Source organism: Microtus oregoni, unplaced genomic scaffold (assembly GCF_018167655.1).
Source record: "Microtus oregoni isolate MIOR12 unplaced genomic scaffold, Mior012 000034F_ref0000314, whole genome shotgun sequence".
Taxonomy (NCBI): Eukaryota; Metazoa; Chordata; class Mammalia; order Rodentia; family Cricetidae; genus Microtus; species Microtus oregoni.
In genome coordinates, this window is record NW_024543093.1 from 20,615,250 (window position 1) to 20,631,473 (window position 16,224).

At 37.9% G+C, this 16,224-nt stretch overlaps 1 protein-coding gene across 2 annotated transcripts in view; it reads left to right on the top strand.

Moving 5' to 3' along the window:
* Positions 1 to 16,224, top strand: part of Gucy1a2 (guanylate cyclase 1 soluble subunit alpha 2) — a 372,788-nt gene that overhangs the window by 265,287 nt on the left and 91,277 nt on the right. For both annotated transcript variants that reach the window (XM_041630148.1, XM_041630149.1), the window contains exon 6: positions 1,454 to 1,597. In XM_041630148.1, coding sequence (XP_041486082.1) covers positions 1,454 to 1,597 — 144 coding nt within the window. The remainder of the gene's footprint in view (positions 1 to 1,453; positions 1,598 to 16,224) is intronic.

Here is a 16,224-nt window from a genome sequence, read left to right on the forward strand (position 1 = left end):
GCTTATACACAGCTGGAAAGGTTTATGTGCACGTTACAGTCTTGGATACTAATCCTGAGGGGTGATCCATCTTCATTTCAAAGAGTGTCTCTCATTGGTCTTGGAATCATAGACTTGGGTTAGCTAGCTGTTTATGAAGATTCAAATATCTTCACCCCAGCACCAAGATTATAAAAACACATCATCGCACCTATATTTTTATGGGTATTCCCAGGAGTTCACTGGTTCTCATGCATTCTATTGACTGAGTGTTTAGCAAGCACTCTCTATGGGTTATAAAATCTGGTGGTACAAATTATGAAAATGTATATGAAAATAGAATGAAAAGTCCATTTTTTTCTTGAAATTGGGTGAAAATATTGAATGTGATGATAACATAAATTCTAAGAAGTTGTGAACCAAGACGACATATGTTCAAACCATACACAATGTCATATAATTCATACTAATAAATTACCCTCTTTTAATTTTGACTTCTGAAAAAAAGTACAAGGTAATTTCAAGTTGCATAGCTGACAACCTTCTGAAATTTAATGACATGTAGAAATAAAAAGGACCAGGGCTGTGAAGAGAGCTCACTAGATCACAGTACTTGCTGGACAAGGATCCAAGTTTGGATTTGTAGAACCCATTGAAAGCTGGAAAGAGGAGACTACATCTAAACTCAAGTAGGGTGAACTATTGATGATCTCACAACAAAACTTTGGAAATTAGGGGCATTGAATATTGGTTTAATATTTTAAACAATTAAAAAACAATGGCCAATTAGAATGCATTCCGACAATAGAATTATATTAGGGCCAGAGAGTACTTTAATAGGGACTAGTAACTATTCATGTCATTGTGTAATTATGACTTTTTTGCCATCCTGTTTTACATTTCTCAGATCAAATATAATGATTTTTACACGTTTCTTTTATTTAATATTGGATATTATATAAAAAGTGCTTAACATGATTAATGGTATGAAGTATGATTTTACTAAATTTAACTATTATAATTATTAAGAATATCTTAAACCAGATCTGACATCAAATTACAGATGAATGGAATGTAGAATTCTGAGGCAACATGAAAGGTAGGAAAGTTGAAGATAAGAAACAAAAGCTTTCCAAAAGATGATTGAAAGTTGAAAAAGATACAAGGATGCCTATTGAGAAAGTTATCATTTGGGAACCATATAGGTAAAATACTGGCAATTCTCTTTTGGAGGAATAATATTCCAGTCATTCCTAATGTCGGTGATCATCTATGGTGATAATGAACAACCTGGAGTGATATGTTAGGATTTTTTCATAGCTGTTTGCAATGAAAGGATTACAATCAATTGTCTAATTGCTTCATTAATTGATGCTTACTTGACATGTTTCTCAGCAGCATTTGTGATTGCTGATAACTAGTCATTTCTCTTCTGATTCATTATGTTTGCATTTGATTTGTCTGATTGCTGCAGGTGGAAACAATAGGGGATGCATACTGTGTTGCAGCAGGGCTGCATAGAAAAAGCCTATGCCATGCCAAACCTATTGCTCTGATGGCCTTAAAGATGATGGAACTTTCAGAAGAGGTTCTGACTCCTGATGGAAGACCCATTCAGGTAACCTCAACAAGCTAATGTAAAAAACAAATGAACCTTTTAATGAACTTTTGCTAGAAGGTAGGACTAAGAAATTCCCTTCTGGATTATACTTGCTACAGTTGATAAATCTAAACAAGGTAGGGATGATAAGTGCTAACTATTGGTCCAGGGACACCCAAATAGGAAAGGAATGTGGAAGGCAAATTACCATGAACTGAAGAAAGAATGAAAGGATTTGACCAAGGAGAAGACATTAACATCAGTGGGTAAGTTGCTCCATCCAAGTGAGGTTGGTGGGGAAAATGAGAATCTGAGCTCAAACCCCAATATACAAGACATAAGAACAGTTAATGAGGCTCTAGGACTCAGAAATCTGTGATTTTTTGGTGTGTGTGTGTGTGTGTGTGTGTGTGTGTGTGTGTGTGTGTGTGTAAATTGCTACTTAGAGCCACTTACCAAATAAACTTGAAAAACAGCAGCAGACCTACCACCTGGTTATTGCAATTGTATTAGTAGCATTATTGTCTTGCATAAATGGCTCTCTGTAATCTATAGTCTATCTCTGATAATGCCTGAGTTAATCCAGTTGCCTTTCTGCCAATGCCTAAAGAATAATCCCAGAATTGCTATTACCGTAATTTTTTTTTTAACAGATCCCTCACACTGAGAGAAGTGCCTTGAACTCAAGGGAGAACTTTTACTTTTATAAAAGTTCCCTAATCTTGGGTTCCAAAAAAAATGGAGGGAAAGGATGCTCACATCTCTGTTCCTTTCTAGTTCCTATGTGATGTCAAATTAATGACCCAAAAACTTTACATTTAAAATTAATGTTATTGAAAATTTCCATTTTCTTCCCTCCTCCCACTTCCCTCCCCTCCCCCCACTCCCTCTTCCCCTTCCTCTCCAGTCCAAAGAGCAGTCAGCATTCCCTACCCTATAAGAAGTCCAAGGTCCTCCCTGTTTCTCCCAGGTCCAGGAAGGTGAGCATCCAAACAGACTAGTCTCCCACAAGGCCAGTCCATGCAGTAGGATCAAAACCCAGCGCCATTGTCCTTGGCTTCTCCTTCAGCCTCCACCATCAGCCACATTCAGAGAGTTTGGTTTGATCACATGCTCCATCATTTCCAGTCCAACTGGCCGTGGTGATCTCCCATTAGATCAGTCCCGCCATCTCAGTGGGTGGATGCACCCCTCGCAGTCCTGACTTCCTTCATTAATCAATATTATTTCATCACTATTTATTTCATCACTACAGGGAAAATAAACTACAGAACAGCAAACTCAGCTCTACTGCAAACTACCACACACCAATATTTTCAACCCTATTAACCTGGCAATCTTACTTATTTCTGTAGATTTTTGTTGTATATTGAGTTTTCTCTGATAGAGGATTTAATACTTAAAATTGATTCTTAGTAGCATTACAACAAACTCTGATTACCAGAACCAGGGCATTGCATTATACAGGGTGCTTGTTAATGTTTCCATTTGTGGGTTGTAATATTTACTCCATTTCATGAATTAGTGAGTCCTATTAAATCAGAAGAGGAAATGTTCATAAAGATTTAAGAATGGAGAAATAAAAATGAAAATAGTAAAACCACCTTAACAATTTCAGACTTATGCTAATTTATAGTGTTTTCATAGATAGGGATCCTTTTTTGAATTATGAATTAATTATGAATTTGGTTTTTAAATGTGTTCAAGCTCAATACCAGGGGCACACCTTCAAGTATATGAAAAAATTTCATTATGAAAGGTTGGATATTGCAGCAGAGCTATTAAATGGCCTGCTGTTTGTTTATCTTGAATTAAATGAGATTTGTATGCTCTGCTGTCTATGTTGCAATAATTATACAAAGGAGAGCTTGCCAAGTCTTTTATCTTTTGAATAATAAAGTAACAGTTTTTTATAGGTCTAAGAGATATCTTATAATGATGGCTCCCCCAGCTCCTTCCTTTGTCTTCTCCACCTTCCTACCCACCCAACTTAATGTTCTCAATAAATAAATACATAAATAATAATCAGGTAAAATTACAAAATAGAAAAAACAGAAGAAAATTAGTAACACACACCATTTGCAATCATATGCATACACACAAGAAATTTGTTTTGTGTTGGGTGACTACGCCTGAACATAGGGCCTGCCCTGGAACGTGATTTATGTGCCCAGTGACACTCCATTGTAAAAAACTAGTTTCCCCTTTCCTAGCAGGTATTAATTGCAAACAACTCCCTATTTATAAGTGGAAATTTGTGCCCACTTTACCTTCTTACTGATGGAATTTTGTCTGGATTGAACCTGTGCACATTTTCTGAGCATTTTCAAAGTCTCATGTGTGTATCAATTCTGCTTGTTCTAGAAGATGCTGTTTCTTTGGAGACAACCACTACCTCTGACTCTTTTTCTAAATTTATTGTTATTGCTTAATAAATAATACCTTTCAAAATTTCCACTTCCCACCTCATCCCATTTCCATCCCGCTCGCCCTCTCCCCTCCCCCCTTCCCTTCCAGTCCTAAGAGCGGGCAGGGTACCCTGCCCTAGGGAAGTCCAAGGCCCTCCCCCCTCCATCCAGGCTTAGGAAGGTATGCATCCAAAGAGACTAGGATCCCCAAAAGTCAGTACATGCAGTAGAGACAAATCCCAGTGCCATTATCATTGGCTTCTCAGTCTGCGCCAATTGTCAGCCACATTCAGAGTCCAGTTTGATCCCAGGCTCCTTTAGTCCCAGTCCTGCTGGCTTTGGTGAGCTCCCATTAGATCAGGTACACTATCTCGGTTGGTGGAACAACCCCTCGCGGTTCTGACCTCGTTGCTCATCTTCTCCCTCCTTCCACCCTTCAACTGGACCTTGGGAGCTCAGTCTAGTGCTCCGATATGGGTCTCTGTCTCTGTCTCCTTAAGTTTCTATGGTGATATTCAAGATACTCATCAGTCTGACTATGGGACAAAGCTAGTTGAGGTACCCTTTCCTCTCCTGCCCAGGGTCCTAGCTGGGGACATCCCTGTGGTTACCTGGGAGCCCCTCTAGAACCAAACTTCTTGCCAACCCCAAAATGGCTCCCTTAATTAAGATATCTTTTTCCGTGCTCTCATATCCGTCCTTCCTCCATCTCAACCATCCCAATCACAGCTCTCCCCAACCCTCCCCTTCTCCCTTCTCTCTCCCTCTCTGCTCTTTCCCCCACCCTACACCAACCCCATGCTCCCAACTTTTACCTGGCGATCTTGTCTGCTTTCACTTTCCAGGAGGATCTATATAAGTTTTTCTTTGAGTTCACCTTATTGCTTAGCATTTCTAGGATTGCAAACTATAGGTTCAATGTCCCTTGTTTATGGCTAGAATCCACTAATGAGTGAGGACATACCATATTAATATTTTTGCGTCTGGGTGATCTCACTAAGTATAGTGTTTTCTATTTCCATCCATTTGCATGCAAAATTCAAGATGTAAAAAATAATCAACTTTATATGGAAAAACAAAAAAATCCCAGGATAGTCAAAACAATCCTATTCCGTAACAGAACTTCCAGAGGCATTAACATCCCTGATATCAAACTCTATTACAGAGCTACAGTAATGAAAACAGCTTTGAATTGACATAAAAACAGAGATATTGATCAATGGAATCAAATCGAAGACTTGGATATTCATCCACAAACCTACGAACACCTGATTTTTGACAAAGAAGCTAAATTTATACAATGGAAGAAAGAAAGCATCTTTAACAAATGGTGCTGGCATAATTGGTTGTCAACTTGTAGAAGAATGAAAATAGACACATCTATCACCATGCACAAAACTCAAGTCCAAATGGATTAAAGACCTCAATATAAATCTGATAACATTGAACCTGATAGGAGAGAAAGTGGGAAGTAGTCTGTAATACATGGGCACAGGAGACTACTTCCTACGTATAATCCCAGTAGTACAGACAATAAGAGCAACAATGAATAAATGGGACCTCCTGAGACTGAGAAGCTTCTGTAAAGCAAAGGACACTGTCATTAAGACAAAAAGACAACTTACTGAATGGGAGCAGATCTTCACCAACCCTACATCAGACAAAGGTCTGATCTCCAAAATATATAAAGAACTCAAGAAATTAGACATTAAAATTATAAATAACCCAATTAAAAAATGGGGTACTGAACTGAACAGAGAATTCTCAACAGAAGAATTTCAAATGTCCAAAAGATACTTAAGGACATGTTCAACTTCCTTAGCTATCAGTGAAATGCAAATAAAAACAACTTTGAGATACGATCTTACACCTGTGAGAATGGCTAAAATCAAAAATACCGATGATAGCCTTTGCTGGAGAGGATATGGAGTAAGGGTACACTCATCCATTGCACTTAGGAGATACACCCAGAGTGTCAGACCCAGCATAGATTGGACCAAGACACCAAGACTCCCCTGGCTGCATTTGAAGGAAGAGATGGGCAGGCACCAAAGCAAGAATTCCTCCAACAACCTTAAAGGAAACATGACAACATCAGAGTCCAGGGATCGCACAACAAGAAAACTTGAACACCCTATTCCAGAAGAAGTAGAAGAAATCAACTTTAAACATAACATTATGAAATATATAGGGGACCTTAAACAGGATGTGAAAAACTGCTTTAAGAAATGAAGACAAACAATAAGGTAGAAGAAATGAATAAATCTCTTAAAGATATCCAAAAAAAACCAAGAAAAGAAATCAAACAGGTAATGGAAAAAGTTCAAGACTTGAAAAATGAAATGGAGGTAATGAAGAGAGAACAAACCGAGGGAAGGCAGGGTATGGAAAATCTGGGTAAACAAACAGGAACTACAGAGACAAGATTAACCAACAGAATACAAGAGCTAGAAGAAAGAATCTCAGACACTGAAGATATAATAGAGGAAATAAACTCATTGATTAAAGACCAAAACAAATCCAACGAATTCTTAACACAAAACATCCAGGAAATCTGGGACACCGTGAAAAGACCAAATCTAAGAATAATAGGGGTATAAGAAGGCCCAGAAAATATATTCAAAAAAAAATTATAGAAGAAAACTTTCTTAACCTAAAGAAGGAAATTCCTATGAAGGAACAAGAAGCATACAAAACACCAAATAGACTGGATCAAAAAAAAAAAAAAACAAACCATCCCCTCACCATATAATAATCAAAACACAAAACATACAGAATAAAGAGTGAATATTAAGAGCTGCAAGGGAAAAAGTAAAGTAACATATAAAGGGAAACCTATAAGAATTACACCTGACTTCTCAATGGAAACTATGAAAGTCAGATGGTCTTGGATAGATGTGCTGCAGACACTAAGAGACCATGGATGCAAGCCCAGACTACTATACCCAGCAAAGCTTGCATTCACCATTGATGGAGAAAACAAGATATTCCAGGACAAAAACAGATTTAAACAATACATTGTCACAAACTCAGCCATACAGAAAATACTAGAAGGAAAATCACAAGCCAAAGAAGCCAACAACACCCATAATAACAGAAGCATCTGACAACACTCCACCAGCACAAATCAAAGAAGAGAAACACACAAACTCTACATAAATAAATAAATAAATAAATAAATAAATAAATAAAGTTAACAACCACTGGTCATTGCTACCAATTAATATCAGTGGACTCAATTCACCTATAAAAAGACACAGGTTAAGATAATGGATACAAAATAAGAATCCAACATTCTGCAGTTTGCAAGAAACACACCTCAACCTCAAAGACAGACACTACCTCAGCGTCAAGGGATGGGAAAATGTTTTCCAATCAAATGGACCAAAGAAACAAGTGGGTGTGGCTATACTAATATCTAACAAGATTGATTTAAAACTAAAATCATTCAGAAGAGATAAGGATGGACGCTTATACTCATAACAGGAACAATTCATCAGGAGGAAGTCTGTATCCTGAATATCTATGCCCTTTATATAAAAGCACCCACCTATGTAAAAGAAAGATTACTAGAACTCAAAGCATACATCAAATCCCACACTCTAATAGTAGGAGATTTCAACACTCCTCTCTCACCAATGGACAGACAGGTCAACCAGACAAAACCTTAACAGAGAAATAGGAGAACTATCAGAAATAATGAATTAAATGGACTTAACAGACATCTATAGAACATTCCACACAAACAGAAAAGAATATACCTTCTTCTCAACATCTCATGGAACCTTCTCAAAAATTCATCCCATAATTGGTAACAAAGCAAGCATCCATAGATACAAAGAAATTGTACCAACCACCTGTGTACTATAAGATCACTCTGTAATAAAGTTAGAATTCAACAACAATTCTACCCCTAGAAAGCCATCAAACTCATGGAAACTGAACAGTCAACTACTGAACCAGCCCTGGGTCAAGGAAGAAATAAAGAAAGAAATTAAGTACTTCCTTGAATTAAATGAAAATAAAGACACATAATACCCAAACCTATGAAGCACTATGAAAGCAGTGCTCAGAGGCAAGTTCATAGCGCTAAGTGCCCACATAAAGAAAATGGAGAAAGCACACATTAGAGATTTAACAGCACAGCTGCAAGCTCTAGAAAAAAAAAAGAAGCAGATTCACCCAGGAAGAGTAGAAGACTGGAAATAATCAAGCTGAGGGCTGAAATCAACAAAATAGAAACACAGGAAACAATCCAAAGAATCAATGAAACAAAAATCTGGATCCTGGAGAAAATCAACAGGATTGATAAACCCCTATCCAAACTAATCAAACGACAGAGAGAGAACACACAAATTAACAAGACCAGAAATGAACAGGGGGACATAACTACATACACAGAGGAAATTCAGAGAATCGGTGGATCTTACTACAAAAGCCTGTGTGCCACAAAATTGGAAAATTTAAAAGAAATGGACATATTTTTAGATAAGTACCATATAGCAAAATTAAATCAAGACCAGGTGAACAATTCAAATAGACCTACAAGTCGCGAAGAATTAGAAATTGTTATCAGAAACCTCCCTAACAAAAAAAGCCCTGGACCAGATGGTTTCAATGCAGAATTCTACCAGAACTTCCAAGAAGAGCTAATTCCTATAATCCTTAATGTGTTTCACAAAATAGAAACAGAAGAGTCACTGCCTAACTCCTTTTATGAATCTACAGTCACCCTGATACCAAAACCACACAAAGACTTAACCAAGAAAGAGAATTACAGACCAATCTCACTCATCAACATCAATGCAAAAATTCTCAATAAAATACTTCAAACTGAATCCAAGAACACATCCAAATAATTATCCATTATGATCAAGTAGGCTTCATCCCAGAGAGGCAGGGCTGGTTCAACATATGAAAAACTATCAATGTAATCCATCATATGAATAAACTGAAGTAAAAAAATATGATCATTTCATTAGATGCTGAAAAGTATTTGACAAAATTCAACACTCCTTTATGATAAAGGTCTTGGAGAGATTAGGGATACAAGGTTCATTCCTAAATATAATAAAAGCAATATACAGTAAGCCGACAGCTAACATCAAATTAAATAAAGAGAAACTCAAAGTCATCCCACTAAAATCAGGAACAAGACAAGGCTGTTCACTCTCTCTATACCTCAATATAGTGCTTGAAGTTCTAGCAATAGCAATAAGACAACATAAGGATATCAAGGGGATTCGAATAATAAAGGAAGAAGCCAAATTTTCATTATTTTCAGATGATATCATAGTGTACATAAGTGACCCCAAAAACTCTACCAAAGAACTCCTACAGCTGATAAACACATTTAGTAACGTGGCAGGATACAAGATCAACTCCAAAAATCAGTTGCTCTCCTATACACAAAGAACAAAGAAGCAGAGAGGAAAATCAGAGAAACATCACCTTTTACGATAGCCACAAATAGCATAAAGTATCTTGGGGTAACTCTAACCAAGAAAGTGAAATATCTGTTTAACAAGAACTTTCAGTATTTGAAGAAAGAAATTGAAGAGGATACCAGAAAAGATCTCCTATGCTCCTATGCTCTTGGATTGGGAGGATCAACATAGTAAAAATGGCAATTCTACCAAACACAATCTATAGAATCATGCAATCCCCATCACAATCCCAACAAAATTCCTCACAGACCTTGAGAGAACAATAATAAACTTTATATGAAAAAAAAAACACCCAGGAAACAATCCTATACAATAAAAGTACTTCTGGAGGCATTACCATCCCTGACTTCAAACTATATTACCAAGCTACAGTAATGAAAACAGCTTGGTATTGGCACAAAAACAGAGATGTTGACAAATGGAATTGAATAGAAGACCCGAATATTAACCCACATAACTTTGAAAATCTGTTTTTCAACAAAGGGGCTAAAAGTATACAATGGAAGAAAGAAATCATCTTTAACAAATGGTGCTGTCATAACTGGATGTCAACCTGTAGAAAAATGAAAATAGATCCATATCTATCACCATGCACAAAACTCAAGTCTAAATGCATTAAAGACCTCAATATTAATTGGAACACACTGAACCTGATAGAAGAGAAAGTGGAAAGTGGTCTACAACGCATGGACACAGGAGACCACTTCCTATGTAGAACCCCAGTAGCACAGACAATAAGAACAACAGTGAATAAATGGGACCTCTTAATACTGAGAAGTATCTGTAAAGCAAAGGACACTGTCATTAAGACAAAAAGGCAACCTACTGAATGGGAGCAGATCTTCACCAACCCCACATCAGACAAAGGTCTGATCTCCAAAATATAGAAAGAACTCAATTAACTAGACATTAAAACTCTAATAACCAAATTAAAAAATGGGGTACTGAACTGAACAGAGAATTCTCAATAAGAAAAAGTTCAAATGACCAAAAGACACTTAAGGTCATGTTTAACCTCCTTAGCGATCAGGGAAATGCAAATCAAAACAACTTTGAGATACCATCTTACATCTGTCAGAATAGCTAAAATAAAAAACACCAATGATAACCTATGCTGAGAGGATGCGGATTAAGGTGAACATTCATCCATTGTTGGTGGAAATGCAAACTTGTGCAACCACTTGGGAATCAGTGTGGCGGTTTCTCAGGAAACTGGGAGTTAACCTACCTCAGGACCCAGCAATTCCACTCTTGGGAATATAATCAAGAGATGCCCAATCATACTACAAAATCATTTGTTCAACTATGTTCATAGCAGCACTATTTGTAATAGCCACAACCTGGAAACAACCTAGATGCCCCTTAATAGAAGAATGGATAAAGAAGGTGTGGTACATATATACTTTAGAGTTCTACTCAGTGGTAAAAAAACAATGACATCTTGAATTTTGCATACAAATGGGTGGAAGTGGAAAACACTTTACTGAGTGAGATAACCCAGACCCAAAAAGATGAATATGGTATGTACTCACTCATAAGTGGATTCTAACCATTAATAAAGGAAATTGAGCCTATAATTCGTGATAGAGAAGCTAAATAAGAAGGTGAACCCAAAGGAAAACATATAGTTATTCTCCTGGATATGGGAAGTAGACAAGATTGCCAGGCAGGGGTTGCTAGCATGGGTGTGGGGTGGGGTGGGGTAAAGGGAGATGGGGAGAGAGAAGGGAGAAAGGGAGGTGGGGAAAGTGTGGGGGAATGGGATTAGTGGGATGGAGGAGGGGTGAATATGGGGCAGGGAAGTAGATATCTTAATTAAGGGAGCCATTTTAGGGTTGTCAAGAGATTTGACTCTAGAGGGGTTCCCAGGTGTCCAAGGAGATGTCCCCAGTTTGTTCCTTGGGCAGCAGAGGAGAGGGAGCCTGAACTGGCCTTATCCTATAGCCACACTGATGAATATCTTGCATATCACCATAGAACCTTCATCTGGCGATGGATGGAGATTGAGACAGAGATCCACATTGGAGCACTGGAATGAGCTCCCAAGATCCCAATGAGGAACAGAAGGAGGGAGAACATGAGCAAGGAAGTCAGGACCACGAGGGGTGAACCCACCCACTGAGATTGTGTGACTGATCTAATGAGAGCTCACCAATGCCAGTTTTACTGGGACTGACGGAGCATGTGATCAAACCAGACTCTCTGTATGTGGCTGGTTGTGGATGCTGAAGGAGAAGCCAAGGACAATGGCATTGGGTTTTGATTCTATTGCATGGACTGGATTTGTGGGAACCTAGTCTGTTTGGATGCTCACCTTCCTGGACCTGGGGGACACGGGAGAACCTAGGACTTTCCATAGGGTAGGGAACCCTGACTGGAGAGGGAGGGGGAGAGACATTGCGGGGAGGGGAGGGAATTGGCAGGAGGGGAGAAGGTGGAAATTTTTAATAAAAAAAGAAATTGGTTAAGTTTATATGTTCCCTTTAAAGCAATAAAAGAACATCACTATTTATTTATTTATTTATTTATTTATGTTTTTTTTTTTTTTTTGAGACAGGGTTTCTCTGTGTTGCTTTGGAGGCAGACCTGGAACTAGCTCTTGTAGACCAGGCTAGCCTTGATCTCACAGAGATCTGCCTGACTCTGCTTCCCAGTGCTGGGCTTAAAGGCATGTGCCACCACCTCCCGGCCAACATCACTAATTTTTAACAATATTTGACCAAAATGTTTTATTTCCAAATTAGATTCAATTATATACAGGGAAAATATGTTTTGTCATTATTTGGAAAATTATAATTTCTGGCAAAATCAGATGAAGACAATTATGAATCATGCTTACTCCTTTCATTTTCTTTTTTTATTTTTTCTTTTAATTTTTGTTTGTTTAAAATCACAGGTGACTGATGCTGGGGTGAAAGAGAGGGCTCAAAGGTGGAGAGCAATTCGTGTTGTACTTGAGAACCTGAGTTTGGCTTACAGTGTCTCTTTCAGTTCCTGCTAGCCTTTCATAATTCCAACATCAGGGGATAAAGCTCCACTTTTGTTTCTATAGGCACATACACTTAAGTGTACAAAACTACACACACCCACACACATACTCTTAGACACACACATGCACACAATAAATAAAATAAATCTTCAAAAAATTCGCTAGAAATTCTATGTATTCCCACCAGCAATGGAGAAGTGCTCCCCTTACTCCAAATCATATCCAGCATAAGTTATTATTGGTATTTTTTGATCTTAGCCATTCTGACAGGTATAAATAAGATGGCATCTCATAGTTGTTTTGATTGCATTTTCCTGATTGTTAAGGATATTGAACATTTCCTTAAGCATCTTTCAGCCATTTGAAATTATTCTGCTGAGAATAATTCATTTAGATCTGTACCCCATATTCTAATTGGTTTATTTGATATTTTGATGTCTAATTTCTTAAGTTATTTATATATTTTAGAGATCAGTTCTCTGCATGATGTGGGGTTGGTGAAGATCTTTTCTAATTCTATAGGCTACCTTTTCTCTTATTGACTGTTTCCTTTGCCTTACAGAAACTTCTCAGTTTCAGGAGGTCCCATTTATTTATTGTTGCTCTCAGTGTCTATGTTACTAAGGTTTTATTAGGAAGTATTCTTCTGTGATCTTGCATTGAAGTCCATGAAACTTCAGGTTCACCATGGTTGGATTTATATTGAGGTCTTTAATTCATTTGGACTTGAGTTTAGTGCATGAGGATAGGTATGGATCGATTTTCATTCTTCTATATCCAGTTATGCCAGCACCTTTTGTTGAAGATGCTTTCTTTTTTCCATTATATAATTTTATCTTCTTTGTCAAAAATCAGGTGTTCACAGTTGTGTGGATTCATATCCAGGTCTTTAATTTGATTCCATTGGTCAATGTCTCTGTTTTTATGACGATACCAAGCTCTTTTCATTACTGTAGCTTTATTATAGAGTTTGATGTCAGGGATGGTGATGCCTCCAGAAGTTCCTGTATTATACAGGATTGTTTTGATTATCCTGGGTTTTGGTTTTTCACATATAAAGTTGAATATTGTTAATTTAACATATGTGAAGAATTGTGTTGGGATTTTGATGAAAATTACATTGAATCTATAGATTGCTTTTGGTAGGATTGCCATTTTTATTATTTTGAACCTACCTATCCAAGAGCATGGAAGATCTTTCCATGTTCTAATATCTTCTTTAATTTCTATTTTTTTGAATTTATTTATTTATTAAAGATTTCTGTCTCTTCCTCACCACTGCCTCCCATTTCCCTCCCCCTCCCCCAATCAAGTCCCCCTGCCTCGTCAGCCTAAAGAGCAATCAGGGTTCTCTGCCCTGTGGGAAGTCCAAGGACCACCCACCTCCAGCCAGGTCTAGTAAGGTGAGCATCCAAACTGCATAGGCTCCCACAAAGCCAGTACATGCAGTAGGATCAAAAACCCATTGCCATTGTTCTTGAGTTCTCAGTAGTCCTCATTGTCCACTATGTTCAGTGAGTCCGGTTTTATCCTAGGTTTTTTCAGACCCAGGCCAGCTGGCCTTGGTGAGTTCCCAATAGAACATCCCCATTGTCTCAGTGTGTGGGTGCACCCCTCGCGGTCCTGAGTTCCTTTCTCGTGCTCTCTCTCCTTCTGCTCCTGATTTGGACCTTGAGATTTCTGTCCGGTGCTCCAATGTGGGTTTCTGTCTCTGTCTCTGTCTCCTTTCATCGCCTGATGAAGGTTAATATTCAGGAGAATGCCTATTATGTTTTTCTTTGAATTCTCCTTATTTAGCTTCTCTAGGATCACGAATTATAGGCTCGATGTCCTTTGTTTATGGCTAGAAACCAAATATGAGTGAGTACATACCATGTTCCTCTCTTTGGGTCTGGCTTACCTCATCAGGATAGTGTTTTCTATTTCCATCCATTTGCATGCATGCTGAGTAATACTCTAATATGTATATATTCCATACTTTCTTCATCCATTCTTCCATTGAAGGGCATCTAGGTTGTTTCCAGGTTCTGGCTATTACAAACAATGCTGCTATGAACATAGTTGAGCATATACTTTTGTTGTATGATAAGGCCTCTCTTGGGTATATTCCCAAGAGTGGTATTGCTGGATCCAGGGGTAGGTTGATCCCGAATTTCCTGAGAAACCGCCACACTGCTTTCCAGAGTGGTTGCACAAGTTTGCATTTCCAGCAGCAATGGATGAGTGTACCCCTTTCTCCACAACCTCTCCAGCAAAGGCTATCATTGGTATTTTTGATTTTAGCCATTATGATAGGTGTGAGATGGTATCTTAAAGTTGTCTTGATTTGCATTTCCCTGATCACTAAGGAAGTTGAGCATGACCTTAAGTGTCTTTTGGCCATTTGAAATTCTTCTGTTGAGAATTCTCTGTTGAGCACAGTGCCCCATTTTATAATTGGGTTGATTAGCCTTTTATGGTCTAGTTTCTTGAGTTCTTTATATATTTTGGAGATCAGACCTTTGTCAGTTGTGGGGTTGGTGAAGATCTTCTCCCAATCAGTGGGTTGCCTTTTTGTCTTAGTGACAGTGTCCTTTGCTTTACAGAAGCTTCTCAGTCTCAGGAGGTCCCATTTATTCAATGAGGCCCTTAATGTCTGTGCTGTTGGGGTTATACGTAGGAAGTGGTCTCCTGTGCCCATGTGTTGTAGAGTACTTCCCACTTTCTATTCTATCAGGTTCAGTGTGTTCCAATTAATATTGAGGTCTTTATTCCATTTGGACTTGAGTTTTGTGCATGGTGATAGATATGGATCTATTTTCATTCTTCTACAGGTTGACATCCAGTTGTGCCAGCACAATTTGTTGAAGATGTTCTCTTTTTTCCATTGTATACTTTTTGCTCCTTTATCAAAAATCAGGTATTTATAGGTTTGTGGGTTAATGTCAGGGTCTTCTATACGATTCCATTGGTCGACCTCTCTGTTTTTATGCCAATACCAAGCTGTTTTCAATACTGTAGCTCTGTAATACAGTTTGAAGTCAGGGATTGTAATGCCTCCAGACAATCCTTTATTGCATAAGATTGTTTTGGCTATCCTGGGTTTTTTGTTTTTCCATATAAAGTTGATTATTGTCTTCTCCAGATCTGTGAAGAATTTTGATGGGGATTGCATTGAATATATAGATTGCTTTTGGTAGAATTGCCATTTTTACTATGTTGATCCTCCCAATCCAAGAGCAGGGGAGATCCATCCATTTTCTGGTGTCCTCTTCAATTTCTTTCTTCAATTCCTTAAAGTTCTTGTCATACAAATCTTTCACTTTCTTGGTCAGAGTTACCCCAGGATATTTTATGCTATTTGTGGCTATCGTGAAAGGTGATGTTTCTCTGATTTCCCTCTCTGTTTCCTTATCCTTACTGTATAAGAAGGCCACTGATTTTTTGGAATTGATCTTGTATCCTGCCACATAACTAAAGGTGTTTATCAGCTGTATGAGTTCTTTGGTAGAGTTTTTGGGGTCGCTTATGTATACTATCATATCATATGCAAACAACTAAAGCTTAACTTCTTCCTTTCCAATATGAATCTTCTTGATCCCCTTTTGTTGTCTTGTTCCTATTGCTAGAACTTCAAGGACTATATTGAAGAGGTATTGAGACAGTGGACATCCTTGTCGTGTTCCTGATTTTAGTGGGATGGCTTTGAGTTTTTCTCCGTTTAATTTAATGTTAGCTGTTGGCTTGCTGTAAATAGCTTTTATTATATTTAGGTATGACCCTTGTATCACTAATCTCTCCAAGACCTTTATCATAGAGCGG